Here is a 19,140-nt window from a genome sequence, read left to right on the forward strand (position 1 = left end):
CGTGCGAATGATGACAAAGCGGTAACGTATAGAGCGTTACTGTTTATATTTTATATTGCCAAAGTCGAATGCCGTGTTATCGATAATTCGTTGCCGAAATATTTTATATATTATAAAATATACATTAACGTGAAATATTAAATTATGAAAGTATTTTAATTTATTGATTAAAATTGATTATTTATCAAACAATTTACGGAGCCTTTCGTTATGCTAATTATTTGCATCTATAATTCGATTGTTTTACTTTGTGTTCTCTCACAGTCCTCCCCTCAAATTATATTTAGATTGTTAAGTAGAACGATAAAGTAACACGGATCAAATATCTGTGATTCTAAGTATTAAAATAATAATTATTGCCCGGAAAGATCGCAACGATCGAAGTGATGATTTAATATTTTGGATCATCATTCATTCGATTCTCGATTAAATTGTATATTGTTTAATTAACAAGGATTGAGAAAATTTAAACCATTGGTCGAAATATAGTTAACTTTAATATTGTTAAAGAAATATTATAATAAGCATCAATGAATGATAACATAACATGATTAATTCTTTTATCTTCTTTATACGTATCCTGTGTTTCAATTTTTTTCTTCCCAATCTTTTTATTCCCAGTAATGAATGATTGCGATTCGATAAAGGTTTATCACTGCGATACAGTTTTATGTCGGTAATTTTTTTAAATTAATTAAGACTTATTAATATTTATAGCAAATTATGTTTCGATACTATTCGTAATAGTGTTTAGTACAAAAATTACCATATACGAAGCGTTTCTTATCACTACTTTATTACTCGAGAGCCAAGGTGCAAATGATAACAAAACCGGTGATATGTATAGCACGCTTGCAATACGTCGCCCAGCCCAAACATGATATTATTGATAATTTTTTGTCGAAATATTTTACGTACTACATATACACGCGGAATTTTAAATTATAGAGGTATATTTTATTTTAAATTAATTATTAAACGATTGTATCACGGAACCTTTTATTACGATAATGATTTGAATTTATTCGATTGTTTTACCGTGCTTTTCCAAAGTCAAATTTTATAATATTTAGTTTTGCATTTTAAAAGACTGACTTAGAGCGAACTAAATAAATAAATAAATATATAATATAAGTATATAATATAAATATATAATATGAATAATAGCGTGAAAAGAGAGAACATACTAATATTCTTATATAACAAATTATTATTAATTAGATTATTTATATTTTTATTTATATTATTTATATTATCAGAGGGACATATATGTTACCCTCTGAAAATATTCGTGGACATTGGTTTTGTAGTTCATGTCCATGTTTTTAATGTCCACAGAGGGAGTATCGCTTCCAGGGATTACCTAAAAGCGAGCTATGACATCTCTCAGTTTTCTCTCTGCTAATATTAATTTTCCTAAAATAAAACATTTTATTATATTAGTTTTTATCTTCAATTAATTGAATTTAATTTTTATTTATGATATTTTTTTATTTCCTTTAATGGTACATAAAAAAATCTAAAAAAATTATATTATTGATTTGAAGTAAAATTTCTTTAGTCGTCTTTTTCAGACACGTGGCAGTCTGACAGTGGCGGTTAGTTAAGCAGTGGGGATAGGGATGATCAAATATTTGACAAATTTAATACTTTGTCATTATATTACAATAATTCTCTCCTCCTTTGTTAATCAAAAATTAACTAATATATGTACATAATTTTTCGTATTTTTCTTTTAATTTTAATTGCATATTTGTTAATTTTAAATTAAATATATGTATTTCACATTATGGAAAAGAAGTGACAATATTTGTAAATATCGATTTAACATATCTGTTTGAAAAGTAGATGTATCGATTAGATTTTCAATCATTTCGATTAATCGTTTTGAATCGATTCTCTCGTCTTGTTGACGATAAAGAGGTTCAGTGAATGAAAATTCGGAAATGACAGTTTGAGATGTATAAATAACTTTTACATATTTTAACGGTGTTTTAATTTATTGTTTTTACGATTTATTTAAAAAATGGAAGTTAAAACGAAAAGCGATCATTTATTGGCATTAAAAGGTAATATTGTTAAATAATAATTTATATCATTTTTTTTACAACTTTTCAGATTATGTTATTTTAATCGAGCAATTATTCTATTAAATATAATTAAATATATAGAGAAAATGAAAAAAATTATATCCACAAAGAGATTGCTAATAAAATATTTTTACAGTGATGAGATTAACACGACCTACTTTGGCAAGTCCTATGGTTGTTACATGTGATTCAACAGACTTACCAGGTAATACATTAAACAATGAACTCAAAAGCGATTGTACAGCATTGCAAGGTATGGAAGCGCTTGCTATAGGACAATTTATGGTGTTACCTCAAAGTTTTGGGTATGTTTTTTCAATTTAGAACTACTCCGTGTATTTAGAAAGAAAAATTTCCAAACGAGTTTCTGTAAGATTACTCGAGTGATATTTGTGTTTTATTTTAGGAATATATATTTAGGAGAGATATTTTCTAGCTATCTATGTGTACATAATGGTAGTAATCAGGTGGTGAAAAATGTTACTGTAAAAGTAAGTTTCAAAATAATATATATTTCAAGATAATAACTTTTTTAGATTGTATCAAATTTTTATATTCTTTAATGTCTTGTTTTTTTTAATATATTCCAGGCAGACTTACAAACAAGCACACAGACAATTTCTCTTTCTGGTAATAGTTTAGAAGGAAAGGAATTAGCACCTGATAGTACAGTTGATGAAGTTATTCACCATGAGGTTAAAGAAATAGGAACACATATGTAAGGATATTTAAATTATAAGTTGTTATAAAATTAGTGTTTATAAGTTGTTATAAAAATTTTAAATTTAAATAGAAAATATATCTGTCTATTTCTAGATTGGTTTGTGAAGTGTCTTATACAAATCAGATTGGACCTCCACTGTCGTTTAGAAAATATTTTAAATTCCAAGTAGTTAAACCACTGGATGTAAAGACAAAGTTTTATAATGCAGAGGTAATATTTAAATATCTAACTATATTTAAGTTATATATTCTTATACAATCCTTATTCTGCTATATGTTTTCACAATAATATTTTTTAAAGTCAGATGAAGTATATCTCGAGGCACAAATACAAAATCTAACAGCTGGGCCAATTTGTTTAGAAAAAGTTGCTCTTGAATCATCTCATTTATTTAGCGGTAAGTTGTCATCAATTAAAATAGTTATAATTAAGAAAAATATTTTATTTTTAACTTTAAGTTTTATTTTTGAGAGAAATATATTTCATTTTAGTAACTACACTCAATATAAATGACGAAGGAGAATCTATTTATGGAAGTGTAAATTTACTGGATACAAATTGTAGTAGGCAATATTTATATTGTTTAAAACCACAACTAAGCTTAATGAAAGATCCGAAAATGATGCAAAACGCTACAAATATTGGAAAATTAGATATTGTATGGAGGAGTAATTTGGGAGAGAGAGGAAGATTACAAACGAGTCAATTGCAAAGAATGGTATGTTACATTATACACTAATAAATATTCATATATACATAAAATTTCATTATCTTAGGCACCTGAATACGGAGATCTGAGAGTAATCATGAAGGACATACCTTTGAAGGTGAATCTTGAAGAACCAGTCAATTGTACATGTCATATAATAAATACATCGTAAGTTCGACTATATGATTTAAGAGAAAAAAAACGTATGATATATTATTATAAATATAATTATAATTCTTTTATTGTCTTATAAATAGAGAAAGAAGTATGGAATTACTATTGAGTTTAGAGTCCAATGAGTCTATAGCTTGGTGTGGAATATCCAATACAATGATTGGTAGTTTGAAACCTGGGGTTTCTATGGATATACCTCTCTGTTTGATTATGTTGAATACAGGCATTATTGTGAGTAATTTATTTATATATGTGTTAATATACTATTAAATGATAATACGTTTTTTTCTGTTTTTCGCAGACTATCTCTGGATTAAAATTAACAGATACATTTTTAAAAAGAGTATATGACTATGATGATCTAGCTCAAATTTTTGTCAATCAGTTGGACTGAAATGTATAAAAACACTTTTTTGGATTTTGGCATTTGCTATTTATAAACATAATAAACAATCATGTTTTATATAATTGAAATTATGTAGAATATTTTATGAATTAATAGAAGATTTGCACATAATGACACATTTGTATTTAAATATAACATATTTAAACATAAGTATTAGCTTACTTTTGTAATAAAGAGATCTTTATTCAATTGTTTTAACATAGCTGAAATCTAGTATCTTTAAAATGTATAAAAATATATATTGAATGCTGGGCAATCTCTGAGCTTTCTCATTTTGTTTATTAAATTTTGTTATATAATAGTTATATAAAAACAAATGTAATATTGATGTATACTAGAATGCTGAAATGTTCATAAATATCCATCTAGTGTTGACATTTTTTCATTTTCATTAACAGCTCCTACCGCACACGCGAGTAATGTTTGAATGTCTCGTGGTTCATTTCCACCGAAAACATATCCGCTGGCTTTATCCACCGCGTTTTTCACTTGCAGCAATAATGCTTTATTAGAAACGTCTAAAGGTATAAAACTGACAAGACTATAGCCTTCAATTATCGATACTAATGCTTTGTTAAGTTTCTTGTACCTGTAATTAAATACATTGAATGTATTTAAAAATTTGTCATAAAATACTTTATAAATTAATAAAACACATTCACATTTGAACATAATATATTTAAGTACGATTAGCTTACTTTGCAATAAAGAGATCTTCATCCAGTTGTTCTAAAAGATAATTTAAATCCAGTACTTCTGTGTAAAAATCTATATTAAATGCTAGACGATCTTTAAACTTTTTCATTTCATCAAATTTTGTCATAATATTTACATGAGGCAAACCTATTTGCAACATCACTGTGGTACAAAGAATCAGAGAGGATAAATATTTTCCTATAATGGATAAAAAAAAAAGATTAAACTATATTAAATGACCAGTGAAATTCTAATCATTTCATGTAATTATTTATTTAATTATTTATTTAATTAAAATAAATACATTACCAGGATCACTACAATGATGTGAATCTACAAGATGCACACTGCATAATCTCACTAAATTCTGGCTCAATTTTTCTGCTATCCGACTCACTGATTTGTGATGCGTATACAATTCGACCTGTTATATTTTATAATGTATTATTTGTTCACTATTAGAAAATAATTGGAGAGAATATTGTCACAACTTACTTGACCCGGACAATCAAAAATAAGATAGTGATCCCTTAAATTCAAAACTCTTGTAATGAGCCACTGCACATTGGTTTCTAGAAATTCCATACAATGAACTAAAGCACCATTTGGTCCAAGCCCAAAGTCTGTCATAACATCTTCGTGTTTAATCAATTCAGATATGTCTATTGCTGGAACATATTCCATGTTTTCATTTGCTGGATCTAAAAATGTAAAAATTTCTAATTTAGATTTAATCAAAGAAGTAACTAAAATTTTATATTCATACTTACCAATGTTAATAACAGCTACTTTTCTTCCAATAGACTCTAGAAATTTTGACATTGCATTACAATATGTCGTTTTCCCACTTCCAGGAGGTCCAATAACGAGTTGTCCATAAATTAAGGTCATAATGATTGAGTTGATATTATATTACCACGATTTTATTTGATTCACAGCAGCAACAACAGATTTTAGAGTCTTTACGTTGTAATCCTTTAAGGCTATTGATAGCAATAAAGGTTTTTCAATGTTAATTTCTTGCGCTATATATCTGGCAGCTACATGAATATCATTGTTGTCACTACCAAAGAGTGTCCTGGAAATTTTAATTTTATTTAAATATATGTCCAGCTCTTTAAATTGTTATGGTAATTATTATCATTTACTTTATTGTAAATACATCGCTTGTATAACCGTTTACAGAGGATTCACGATTTATCATCAATAATGTTCCAAATTTTTTAAAATGCGTTACAATCAACAGTGTCCGATTGCTATAAAAGATATATTGACATTAAATAAAAGCTTTCTTAAAAAAAGATAAGGAAATTACATTGTAGTACCTGTAAGGTCTTAAAACAATATCAGTATGATGGCCATTTATAACGATACCACAGGAACGTTCAGTCATATTTTTTACACATGAATCAGCATGAATACACAAAGATCAACTATAGTCAAAATATCAGTTGCAGTTGCAGCAGACATAGCCTTCTTGAGACTTCTCTCTGATTGCCGACATGTTATCGTTATTCGATATCAAATAATCGATCAAATAATTTTTTTATATCGATAAAATATCGAATAAAAACATCGATTAAAACTAAATATTTTTAAACAATTTATATTTTGTGTAACAAAATTATAAAATAAAATTATAAAATAATTTCGCTATTTAATCAAACATTAACTAGATAACTTTAAATTATTCATATTTTATACAAAAATGACTATAAAATAATTTTAATTATTTTCTTTATAATATATCAAAATAATTTTATTGTATATTATTGCGTATTTTAATTTTTTTATATATTACTCATTACTTGATTATCGATCGATATACCAAAAATTCTTTTGTCGATTATTGAATAGTTGTATAAATTTTAATTAATCGTGTCATAAAAAAAAATTATATTCAAAATGGAACCAAGTACACCATATGAAAAAACTAGTTTATATAATTTATAATTTATGATACCTAGCATATAAAAAAATATTTTATATAAATTTATTAGATAAAAAAATTCAAACAATTTTTCACTTATGACATCATGATTAAAGTTAGTTGAAAAGAAGTTCTAAATGTACCATCTTTTAAAAATCATTAACTTTGATGGATGATTTTTTCCAGAATTTTTTTGAACACTAATAAACAAATCGTCATAAAAAAAATCAGCTAAAGTTAAGAACAAGACAGAGAGAAACGAATTTTTCCATGAGCACTTGATGAGCGCAACAATTGTTTTCAAAAAGATTTAATAATAAATTCACAATTAACAACTCCACGATATATAAATGCGTTTTAAGGAAGAGTTTAGTAAATGTAAAAACAACGTGACTTCAAGTAGAGATTTTATTGAAATATAAGGAATCTGTACCAGACAGAACTAAAATTACGGTTGAATTTGGATCTACCGGGGTTCACGTATCGTATATGCCTGCGTAATCGCTGCTTTATCGTTTCACGTTTATCGTATAATTGTAGTCGGAATATTTATAAGTACAGAAACAATATCGAGAGAAGGTACGCGCACAGTCTATCTTGAACTTCTAAAGCTAAGAAAAGGATTTTTTTTCTCTACAGAGACCTATAGTTGCAATCTTACGTTTACAACTAGAGGGGAAGGGAGGAAGAGAAGGAATTTCTCTCTTTATCTCTATGTACAATTGATAATTCAATGATTTATATAAGCCATTCTCATGCGCTTCGCTCGCTATGGCGAAGACACGTACAGTATTCGTTCAATTATTTACAATTTTTACAAGAAACACTCTCAATATACAGTGGTACATTACAACAATTTTAATGTATAGTTTATTCTCCTGCATTAATAATTGCAACGAATCTGGCAATCTAATTGTACGCAAATGGCCCCGTTAAAAAAAGGAAAAAAACAGATCTTTTTTTTGTTATTTACACGTTTCCCAAGAAGTCGTCAAATTTTTTTAAAAATTTCTATAAAATCTCATCGGATCTTTAAATTACAATTTTATTGACATGAGTTATCTACCACGATAATCATACTAACGCAAGAGGCATTATGCTGAATGTCCAACTCATTTTCAAATGAGTGTGCGGGGGACACAGTTGCACATACACAGTCTAATTACAACTATATTATATATAAGAATGTAGAAACCTAAAAATCTTTGTGTTAGTCATAATAAATAAGCAACGTATACGTAAATTTAATTAGGGTGTGTGTGTATTTATGTGTGTATAATATAAATGTGTGGCGTGTATGTATTAAATATATATTAAATTATTTCTATATATTTAATATATATTTAATATTATATTATATAGAAATTTTATATTTAACTTAATATAAGAGGATCTATCGCAATATTCTCTTTTCCATAGCATCACATCACATTTTACCAAGGACATTTCTATTACACGATAGAAACTTTTTGGGAAAATGTTCAAGATGTTTTTCGATTTTACTATATTGGTATAGAAAGAATATACAAATTATTATAAAAATGAATTATTAGAACTCACTCATATTCTTATATTTCTTTTCATTATTCCTCCGGCATATTTCAAGATTTCGCTTGAACTGAAGTCAGTACAATTGTGGTCGGAACTCTTCAATCTCTTTCTCAAGTGATTTACATAGATTTATTTTACATAGTACCTATAGAAAAGAAAAAAAAATTGGAACACGTTATCGAATATCTTGAGAGAAGTTCTAGTCTTAACGATAAGGAAAATGATTTAAGAAAATAAGAGAATATGAGGAGTAAATAGAGAGAAAAAACATACTGTGTCCTAAGCAAAAAGATCGTTTTTTTCAATCCGTAGAGGAAAGAAAAAAGATTTAAAGCTATTTCACATTGAGTCGAAACATCACATTATCGCACAAGCCATTTTGATCATAACTTTTTAAGTAACGCTAGCGTCTTCCGTTTCCTCAATTTGGAAATAAAACTTTTTTCGCCGATCATGAAGTAGTCTTAAAATTCTGTCGTACAATAGAAAAAGAATAGCATAAAATAGATAAAATTAACGGGAAAAATTGGTCCAAATTCTTTATGCCAATTTTGAATAATGTTATTGACTATATCACTGGATTACGAAAACGCATGATGCACAGGGGATGTTCTTTTTACGGTATGTAATGATCGAAATGTACGAATATAGTTTCACTAAGAAATTAGAAATGATCATACTGTCGATATATGTAACAAATATACTGCAACGAATGAAAATATTTAATTACAAATGAAGGAAATCGCAAAATCGAATACAAAGTAATGTATGTCTTGTCAAATGATACCGCAAGTTAGTTTAACGCATCGAAACCGAAAACTAACTGAAATATCTTGGCACAATCTTTCTATGTTAATTAAATATGACATTTCGTGATCATTCGAAATTCTTAGTGAAATGCTTATACTCTGGCATCCTCACATTCGAAATCTAATTTACACCTTTCATTGCTGACATAGCAAAAAATAGATACATAGTGGGATAAAAATAGATTATACAAAAGTTTAGAACTATTTTTTTTTTCAAAATAATATAATCCGAAACGTTTTCCTCTTTTCCTCTGGAATCGCTTTTCCGTGATATAGTTTTGATATTCTAAAAACGAATTAGAAAAATATTTTTTCTATCTCGTATATAATACACATATGTATCCCGTAGTAGAAACAAAAGTTTTATCTATAGCCTCTTAGTAAAGTTTTAAGAGAAGCAAATAATTAAAACAACTAGAAGACGTAGCATCCATTAATGTTATCTAGATCTTCAGCATGTATGTGGTTAAAATCTATCAAGCGTTTTGAAATATACAAATGTATATTGTAATAATAATTATGACGTGTATTTTCGTTTCATCATATATATTATTACAATATCTTTATAATAAATTTACATAGATTCTGAGTAAAAGTATTTTTCGCAAATGACTTTAAATTTTTAATTTGGCAGAAAAAAATCCTGTACTACTGATCACTCTAGTTTCACTGTACTTTATTCGAATTTTTTGAGATTTTAATGCATTATATTAGATTTCTGCGCGATGCTCGATTATTATTAATTTTTTCGCGATACTATGATATCATCTTCATCTTTCAATCATTAGAAAAGTTTAAATTTGCTTGCTACTATGATTACATCCTGACTTAATATCCGGTGTGTGAAAATAATTTATATTTATTTACAATTCAATACAATTCGGAGTAGATATCCCCGATGCAGGGCTATTGATAGATATCATTCTCGAGGGTTCAAAGGGTTTCTTTGGGATCTCTCTCCCGAAAGAAACCTTTTTCAGTCTTGCATTCCCTGATGGTAACAGTTTTCAAATTAACAGTAACGTCCGTGATAAACACTTGATCTGCTACTGGGTTCCTCGCGTGCCAATAATCTGTGCTGGGGCTTGTGAGCGGAGCATAGATTTCCGATTTCGGAATTTCGGTCTGCTTGACGCTCGAAGTATTATTGTTATTGTTATTGTTGTTATTGTTAATGTTATTATTATGATGTCCGTTTACGACGGTCGGTAACCTATTGTTGTTGGTGTAAGAATCTGTCGGACTTGGTGACTTATGACCGTTCGCTTTGTCAGCAGTGACTGCCCCATTCGATTTGTCCTGTTTCTGCTCTGACAAATGCCTCTTTTTCGTTGAAGGTTGTTCTAGAGGTGTATCTATTTGGGGAGACAGCGGTGCCGGCGGTGCACGTGGAAGAGAGGGCGGTGGGCCATGAGGTACGTCAGCTTCAGGACGCTTTTTATCCTGTACTGCTGGTGCCGGTGTCGTTGGCACCGCCGGAAGAGGTTCTTCCGGCGTCGACTTTACGCTAGAAGACGACGGCCTTCTACCGTTGACTTTGTGACTCTGTACCGATAAAAGGATTCCACTTTTATATCGCCAAGAAAAATGTGAAAAATACTAAGATCCATTTAACGTTTGACATTGTTGGGCGCCATACAGTTATTGGTGAGACATTTTCATTCTTCAATAAGCTATATTAATTCTACAAATGAGCTGTATGTGTATCAATCAAAATTGTGATCGCAAGAATATCAGAAAGAAGAATAAAAATGATGCTACTAATGATTGTATAGCGCTCAACAATAATAAATGTTAAATGGTTTTCAGTATTGTATTTTGCAAATAAATTACGATATAATAACACAATTATGATATAATAAAAGTTGATATCACGACCATATGATATCAACTTATTAGCAAATTATATTTTCATGTTTCGAAACTTACGTGATAAGATGGCGTTGTAGGATTGTTCTTCAAAGGCAATAACCGAGGAACTTTGCTTGGCGGCGGACTACTATTACCAGTGTTGGGATTGCTCGTGGTAATTGTCACGCCAATCTTGCCAGATTCTTTGCTGAGAACTTCCGCCTTCCTCTTTGTACCCAGTCCTTTGCTGGGCAACAGTGGCATATCCACACTACTGTTGGAACTGTCAGAATCGACGCTAAATGTTGACGCCAATTCTGGTGGTGTCGGAGACTCGTGACCGTCCAAGGAACTCGGGAGTGTATCTTCGTCCGGAGCTACTGGGTTTAAACGAGGCGCTGAAGTGCTGCCTGTTGTCGATTCGTCTTGACTGTCTTCACCTACTCTTTCATCTCCACCGGGCTCTTCCTCGACTACCAGATTAGCTAATACTTGTTCCTGAAAATAAAAGATCGGTTATTATCAATTATAAATCATTTAAAAGAAGAACACGTCTCCAACATAATCTTATTAATTTTTTATTTTAAAAATGAGAAAAGATTTCACGACTAACTATACTTGCTTAATGAGAAAATGATGTTGTATAGAAATCTTTTGACGTGGTAGCACCTTTGAATTTGACAAATATATATATAAATAACAGATGTATAGATGCATTTACACATTATAAAAAAGGTATTTGACAAAGGTATTTAATAGAGCTTTATGTTTGGGAAGTATTTGAGAAATTTCTCTATTTTTTAGAATCATATAAACTTAATTTCTTTGAATTAAAAAAAATTTTTTTTAGGAAATGTTCAATCGAACGCGATAAAAGTAACAGAAGATAAAATAAGATTTATACAAATCATCATTATAAATTACGCATATGATAAAGTCAAGAATGTTAGCAAAATTAATTTAACTTGATTAACTTTATCTTTAATGCAATTTTATCAAAATCAATTTATTTAGAATTGAATTAAATAAAATGCACGAAAATATATAAATAATATATTGTTTTTACATTATATCTGGTATCCCTTCGCCTTGGTCTTCTGGTAGATACATCTCCGCCTCTCTGGCTTTCCTCATACAGCTCGATTAATCTGACGTCTAAAATATTTTCTTCCGGTTCCCATGTGTTATATCTAAAATAACGCGAAAAATATATAATGCATGTTCCAATTACAAACTTTGCATATTTCAAATATTCTCTGACAGATTTTATACTCACTTCTTGCTCCATCCCTTCCATTTGACAAAATATTCAATTTTGCCCTAAAAAAAAAGAAAAATACGATAAATATTAATTTTATTAATATAATTATACATTGATGATAAATATGATAAACATTACATCGAGTAACATGCGAAAAAGCGTATTATCGTCGTACAATTGTTTATTCATGCCATGTTCGACGATTTAAATTAATTGATAAATAATATATTTCTAAAAATTTCAAATACTGTAAAAGATTAAAAAATATAAATGAATAAATGACAATTAATATGTCTAACGAGAATAAAAGCGTTTGGCATTTTTTTACATTATAAGAGAACGAGAAAAAAATTTCAAGCGAGAGATGCGTTTTTACTTTTTTATATTTTTTGTAGCATCACACTGTATGCAATATTCGACATCAAACTGTGAAACATTATTCCTCCAATTAACCATCATCGGTAAAATGTATAATAGCGCATTAATTACTTTTACTCCTATAATTAAATGTATCATTATCCGGCACATAAACTACGTCAGAAGTGGATCGTTATGTCGTCCACGTGTTGCGCGCTTCGTTTGCACCGTGTGCACATCCGAGTAGATCGTTTACTGATAAGATCTGCCAATCGGGGAAAGCAGATTCACTTATCAGTATGTGTAATTATAGCTATCATGGCACGATAATTAATTGCAACGCGAGAGGCGCGCCGTTACATCGATCGTCCCGTACGATTTTTCAACGATCGCCAGGCAGATAGAACCAGGTGATAGGTGAAAGCTGTTGACCATTCGCTGTCAGCGGTAACATTTTACACTGTAAAATCGGGTCGATTGCGCGCGGAAATAAACAGACAGATATAGAATGTGTTTGTTTATATTCCGGAAATCAATGGCTCTCCTGATAACATGGAGTAAAGGTACGAAAGGAGAATAGATGATATATAAGTACTGATTATAAAAAATGATAAAGAAATCGGATGATGAATTTAGTAATCTCGACCCTAAAATTTCTATTCTAATTTTTTCCAATTTTTCAAATTAACTTTCTTGATATTAATTTCTCTCTTTTTAATTTAGCTAAATCGTCTTTCTTCTTTTCCCGAGATCATATCAAAGAAATATGCATCCGAGAAATTTTGCTGGGTCAAAATTGACCTAGCTTGTCTGAGAATCAAAAGCAAATTAAAACGCATCAATTTTGCAATTTTTTTCTTTCGTAAAACACAAATTTATATTTTGCGCTAGTAAGATGCGGAATTTTCATCAGCTTCAAAGGAAATTAATTAAACTGATTAGCTGTAGACGGGGACATAAATTTTCATGCGATACCACATAAATCTTTAAATAAATCTCAAACAACTCGGGATTTCATTCAATAAACCCTTTATGTAATAAACACTCTCCCCCTTCCTGCTAAAGACGAATCCCCTTATTTAATTTACACGATATTGTCTCGATATTTACGTAATTCTGAAACGCGAGAAAGAGAGATCGCATGAATTTTCGAATCCATCTCGCGACGCACGGTCGATAGCACGGTCGGCTATGCCGATGTTCATGGGTAGCGGCTCACCCATTGGCCTACGGCCAACGACAGAAACGGCACGCCGGCCCATCGCGATGCGCAGGCCGCGTGACAGTTGGAAAACAATGACACACGCGAGAGATAGGACGTCGCGAAACGGCAGGAATGAAGCATCCATCCGCGAGCCCGATCGACGATGTGATCGACAATGTGATGGTGCGGGAGCAGGTTGTCATCCTTTCGCGACACGATATTGTTACATGTCGATATTAGTACAACAATCGTATCGTCGATTCGCGAGAGTGAATGCTCTCTGTAACATTTTACACGACTCATTTAGTAGATTTATTCGATTTGACACAATCGGACGGTGAAACAATTTCGCGTAATACATTGTACGAATCAAGCATCTCGCGTAAAAAACGAAGAATTTTTCACGAATGTTGAATAAAATCGATTTTTCCCAATTAATTTGTTGAGATTCTAAATATGGGCAGCTTGTTAGCATCTTCAATATTCGAATATATGTCTAGAATGTACCTTTATTTTAGCGCAATTATCTTGTTTTTCATTTCATTTTAAGACATTTTGATATTATTCCTTTGCTTGTTTTTGTTCTCATTTGCGTGCATTAATTCTTCGTAACTCTAAACTTTCATAAATAAACTATATTTAATTGTATGCGTCCGATTAATAGTCATTATTATTCTTATTATCATATTTACAATATAATTCAGGAAATTGTATTAATTATACATTATTATGAATTTATATCTTTTTCCCAAATAAAATAATGTCCTGAAACATATAGAGTATCCTGGAATTCTATGAAAATCCTTTCAACAATATATTTTCTATTTTCGCTAAAAACGAATTTGACATCTTCAAATTAGCCAAAGAATCTACTATTAAAACAATATAATTGTGATGGTTTTGAGATTTTCTATACATATAGTTTCCATAGATTTTCCATGAATCGGAAAGGCCTTCAGGAATCGTGTTTGCAAATTGTTTCGGAATTATACAGCGTGTTGCGTAGAGAAATACGCCACTAGTTGCTACCAGCTGATCGCCATACGGAGCCTTTCTCCTATCCGTCAGCGAGTTTACCATTGTCTGCCTCCGGGAACTCCCGTTAACCAGAAGCATAATATAGTCGGTGTCAGAATGGTAGAGATTACTTTTTCTTTAGTAGCACAATCTACAAATTTACTCTTGTATATGGAAAGATGATAACTATAGCCATTAATGTATCAAATATATTCTACAAATGCATTAATGTATATAAAGTAAAACTTGGATTGCTACAAATATAAAATAAAATTATCATACATTTCAACATTTTAATTATTATTATCACAGTATTAATTAGCATCTATACAAGAGTAAGTATATAGAGGGGTTGAAAGAAAATACATTTCAAGTACATGTATAAACGCATATGATGCACATATAAATAAACATTTTTTTTTACATCATGCATGTATACAAAGAGTGTGCATTGTCAAAGCATTAATTTAGCAAATATAATTAATTACTGTAAATACAAAGTCGCGGCACAACAGTTCAGCAAATCCAAAGCACATACAGTTATACATATATGTATAAGTTTTCCCTGCGGCGATAGAAACCACAGCGTAAAAGTTTACTAACATCTGTTTCTGTAACATTAGCTGAATGTAGTTTTTTTCCCCGAGTGAAATTAACAAATGATTGTTATTTTAATGATTGCTAATATTTCAAGAGAAATTAAATTGAATTATTTTTCTTGTCAGTTAAAGAGTTACGGAGTAAAATTAAGCGATATGAATTATATCAGAGACAAAGTTTTCATTATAAAAGTTGAGAAAATAAATGTAAAATAAACAATTGCTTTAGACGAGAACAGCATTGAAAATGCATGACTGACGTTTACTGTTATTTTTGGATCTCTTCTTTTTACATTTTTATTTTATCACTTTTAAATGTAAATTTGAATTTGAATTTTTGCTCTTATTTTATTGTAATTTATTTCTAAATATGTATTTGTAAGGAGAAATATATTTCTTTCTCTTTATCATTACATAAATGGATTTATAGTGTGTATTCTTTTCTCTTTTTATTGCTTTCTATTCTTTTCCTGCATCAAGGAAACATACCACGCAAGGTTTTGGCGATATCAAGGACCGACAGTGATTAGATATGCCATACATATACATGTATACATACATATGTAGACATATATTTATATGTATTCTAGAAATGTTATTTTTTAAATTCATCGATTCAAGTTTATTCGCGATTTTTATATATCGTGAAATATTTTATCGCTGAAAACATAAATACATAATAAAATCATTGGCACGTAATAAAGTAAGAATTAATCTCGAGGAAATTTATTTTCTGCTCCTTCTCTCTTTCTCAAGAAACGCACAATTTTATCATTTTTTTTCTCGTGAATATGCGTGTCGCGATGTAAGCGGCGTCAAAACAGGAGGCACAGAATCGCGTTTACGCGGTTTTGTTCGCGGGAGCGAATCGATAATCTTGCCAATGGCAGAATTAATCGATCGGTGGTCGATGTTCGTGCTCCTCGAGATTCAATAAATGCATACGCGAGAAAACAGACCCGTACCCGTTAGCGTACTTAATGAGTCTGACGTCGCGAAACGCGGCGCGCTTCGTATCGTGCCAGCCGAGGAGCTGTCAGAGAGAAAGAGAGCAAAATAAGATGCATGGAGGGAGGATAGAGAGGCGGTAACAGGGGCGCGCAGACGGATTCCGCCTGGTGGCGCCATCTGGGACCGCAGCTCCAAACTAACGATACTAACCCGCTTTTCCCTCTTCTTCGTGATGCGTTCCGCGGCGTAAACTCTGTCGCCTAGTTCCATGGCTGTCGTGTGAATCTTTAATCCCGATTTTCCGGACGAGCGCGAAGATGTCCTCTGATCCTCAGTCCGTCGCCGTGTAATGCGCGTGATATCCTAGGAAACACCATATGTAGCGGTACGCGCCGGCGACAGATCAATCACGCACACAAACACACATTCCCCGGAAGCCGAGAGAGAGAGAGAGAGAGAGAGAGAGAGATCACAGTGCGCGTAATATCGCGAAACGATCCGTCTCCTCCGGCCGGTCGCACCTTTCAGACGGAAGGCACAGACCCCGGCATGCGCCGCGAGTGGAGACGCGAGACACGTGCGCGATTAACCACGTGGTACGATCGTATCTAGGGTCGTATCTCGAGTCGGCGATCGAGTCAGTCGATTCGCATCCCCGCGTCGCGCGTCGTCGTGTATTGTCCGATCGGTCGCGTTGTTTCGCAAGAACGTGGCATCCTCTAACGATCGCTTTCCAAGAGACAAACTTCCAGAGGGTTATGTTATTTCAGCGACAGACACGAAGATGAAGACACGAAGATGAAGAAACGAAGAAGGAAACGGCCGGGCGCGCGATGTTTTTCGAAAGGCCAGTAGCCGCATCGAGCCCTGTGAGGTCGGAGCGGTCCGTCAAAAAAGAGAGAGAGACAGATAGATAGACAGATAGATAGATAGAGAGAGAAAGAGAGAGAGAATCCAACGGGTGGCGTGTCTCTTCTCGATCGCGCGGTCGGCTTTTCGCTCGCTGCGCGCGGGCGCGCGCGTTTCGATAAATACCGGCGTGATGACGGCACGACGCACACGTTTCCCGGAGTCGTCGGTACTGTTGCCTGCTGCCGTCGCCGCTGTCGTCCGTGGTCGCCGCGTCGTTCGGGCGAGATCGGCCCGCTCGCCGCGTGACGTCAGCGATTCCCCCTCACGTCGTAAACACCAAACATGGCCGTCGTACGAATATACGCTGGTCGAGTGCGTCCCAAGCTGAAGGCGTAAAACTGCCGCAATACGGACTGTCGCGGGCCGCGGTTACGCGCGGGTAACGCGCGACGGCGCTCACGGGCCCCACGACGTACGCACGGTGAGCCCGGATGACGAATATTCGTGGACCGGAGCGATCGACTCGCGGCGTCCAACGCACTCTACGGATCGAGGCCGACTAGAGCCGAGGTCTGCCGAACTCCCCTCGCAAGCCTAGTGGATTCGCCCAAGCCGCTCGAGGTTAGGGGAAGGAGAGGGGGTAGAGAGGCAGAGAAAGAGCGCGACAGGGGAAGGGAGAGGCTCTCAACGGTACGTGCAGCGTGAACCGTGCGAAAGAGAGAGAGAGAGGGAGAGAGAAAGGGAGAGAACGAGAACGCGATTGAATTGACCGAAGACGAGGGGGAAAGGAAGAGTAAGCGCAATGGAGGTAGAAAAGAGAGACGGCGCGACTAGGAGCGCCGTCCTCGGAACAAGAAAGCCGTCTGCCTGGCCTGCTTGTTTGCCTGCCTGTCCTGTTTGCTTGCCCGCTAGCCTGCCGCCTGCCTGCCTGCCAACCAGCCAGCCAGCCAGCCAACCAGCCAGCCACCCCAAGTTCCCTTCTAGGTACGTGTATGCATGCGTTTGTGTACGAGGGCAGTCGATGCGCGGCGTTGCCAAATTTGTTTCGTCGATAGCACCGCACCGCAAATGTCACTGGTGTACCACCGCGACGATGCTCGCGACGCCAGCAGCCTCGCCGCGATTTTCCGACCTCCGACTCGGCGAGTCGAAATCGATCGACGACGACGACGACGACGACGACGACGATGACGCTCGCTCTCTCTTTCTGTCGGAGCAAACGCGCGCGCGTCCACTCCTCTCCTCGGGCGGCCTCACCGCGCCGTACCAGTCGTACGCGTATTCGCGCCTACGACATCCGGCAACGTTGCATCCTCCTGCGACGTTCTGTCACACACTGTACTCGAGTCGCATATACACGCACGTACACTGGCACGCAGCAGCGGTTCGTCCATACGTACACGTATATACATACACGCACACTCATATGTTATTACACGTAAATGTATACACATATACATGTATATATATCTATATATACATGTATACATAAAACGGGCACTGCATCCTACCTGCGACAGCGAGGCTGTGCCCTGCTCTTGAGAAGGAACGAAAGCAAATGTCGTCGCGGACACGCCGAGAAAGACGGGGAAGCGCGTACACCGGACACATACACGCAAGCGCACACACAGTACGGCACTTCTCTCCCTGTCTCGTGAAAACGCGTGCTACCTCAACGGATCCCGAAACGAGAGTGTCTCTCCTGCGCCGACGAGCGCACAGGGAGAGCGCGCGCGACGAGGACGGAGCGGGCGTATCGCGCGAGCGCGAGCGAGACGCCGGAAGCGACAACGAGGGGGGAATCGTCTTCTCCGTCCTCGGTGTAAATAGCGGGCGAAAAAACCAGCGGCGAGGGCGCCCGATTGGCGGAGCTCTCGGGGCGCCACCGTTGGTCCCGAACCCCGTTCGCCGGGATGCCCAATCGGCGCCTGGCACGGCCCACGTCGGATTCCCCTTCGC

At 34.2% G+C, this 19,140-nt stretch overlaps 3 protein-coding genes across 8 annotated transcripts; 1 reads left to right on the forward strand and 2 right to left on the reverse strand.

Annotated features, from left to right (window-relative positions):
- Nucleotides 1–1,859: 1,859 nt before the first annotated feature.
- On the forward strand, nt 1,860–4,224 carry LOC105255954 (trafficking protein particle complex subunit 13). The gene is made up of 10 exons (XM_011265537.3): nt 1,860–2,069; nt 2,227–2,395; nt 2,497–2,581; nt 2,681–2,808; nt 2,907–3,024; nt 3,115–3,211; nt 3,306–3,532; nt 3,591–3,691; nt 3,781–3,928; nt 3,999–4,224. The coding sequence occupies exons 1-10, from the start codon at nt 2,027–2,029 to the stop codon at nt 4,089–4,091; spliced, it is 1,209 nt and encodes a 402-aa protein (XP_011263839.2). The 5' UTR covers nt 1,860–2,026; the 3' UTR covers nt 4,092–4,224.
- An 84-nt stretch (nt 4,225–4,308) lies between these two features.
- Nucleotides 4,309–6,308, reverse strand: LOC105255952 (GPN-loop GTPase 2). 3 transcript variants are annotated; one of them, XM_011265535.3, is made up of 7 exons: nt 6,125–6,308; nt 5,962–6,055; nt 5,570–5,877; nt 5,295–5,500; nt 5,109–5,223; nt 4,802–4,997; nt 4,309–4,692 (listed from the first exon to the last, which is right to left on the reverse strand). In XM_011265535.3, the coding sequence occupies exons 3-7, from the start codon at nt 5,688–5,690 to the stop codon at nt 4,455–4,457; spliced, it is 876 nt and encodes a 291-aa protein (XP_011263837.1). In that variant the 5' UTR covers nt 5,691–5,877; nt 5,962–6,055; nt 6,125–6,308; the 3' UTR covers nt 4,309–4,454. The 3 variants fall into 3 exon arrangements, with proteins under 3 accessions (XP_011263837.1, XP_011263836.1, XP_011263838.1); XM_011265534.3 differs by having other exon boundaries at nt 5,948–6,055; XM_011265536.3 differs by lacking the exon at nt 5,962–6,055.
- A 2,346-nt stretch (nt 6,309–8,654) lies between these two features.
- On the reverse strand, nt 8,655–18,914 carry LOC105255951 (polycomb group protein Pc). 4 transcript variants are annotated; one of them, XM_011265531.3, is made up of 6 exons: nt 18,693–18,914; nt 16,540–16,692; nt 12,217–12,260; nt 12,007–12,130; nt 11,019–11,438; nt 8,655–10,634 (listed from the first exon to the last, which is right to left on the reverse strand). In XM_011265531.3, exons 2-6 carry the CDS (start codon nt 16,597–16,599, stop codon nt 10,023–10,025), a joined length of 1,260 nt encoding a protein of 419 aa, XP_011263833.1. In that variant the 5' UTR covers nt 16,600–16,692; nt 18,693–18,914; the 3' UTR covers nt 8,655–10,022. The 4 variants fall into 4 exon arrangements, with proteins under 4 accessions (XP_011263833.1, XP_011263835.1, XP_011263834.1 ...); XM_011265533.3 differs by lacking the exon at nt 18,693–18,914 and adding an exon at nt 18,449–18,623; XM_011265532.3 differs by lacking the exon at nt 18,693–18,914 and adding an exon at nt 17,365–18,425.
- Between the last annotated feature and the right edge of the window lie 226 nt (nt 18,915–19,140).

Source organism: Camponotus floridanus, unplaced genomic scaffold (assembly GCF_003227725.1).
Source record: "Camponotus floridanus strain SB8 unplaced genomic scaffold, Cflo_v7.5 scaffold16, whole genome shotgun sequence".
In the NCBI taxonomy this organism is placed as follows: Eukaryota; Metazoa; Arthropoda; class Insecta; order Hymenoptera; family Formicidae; genus Camponotus; species Camponotus floridanus.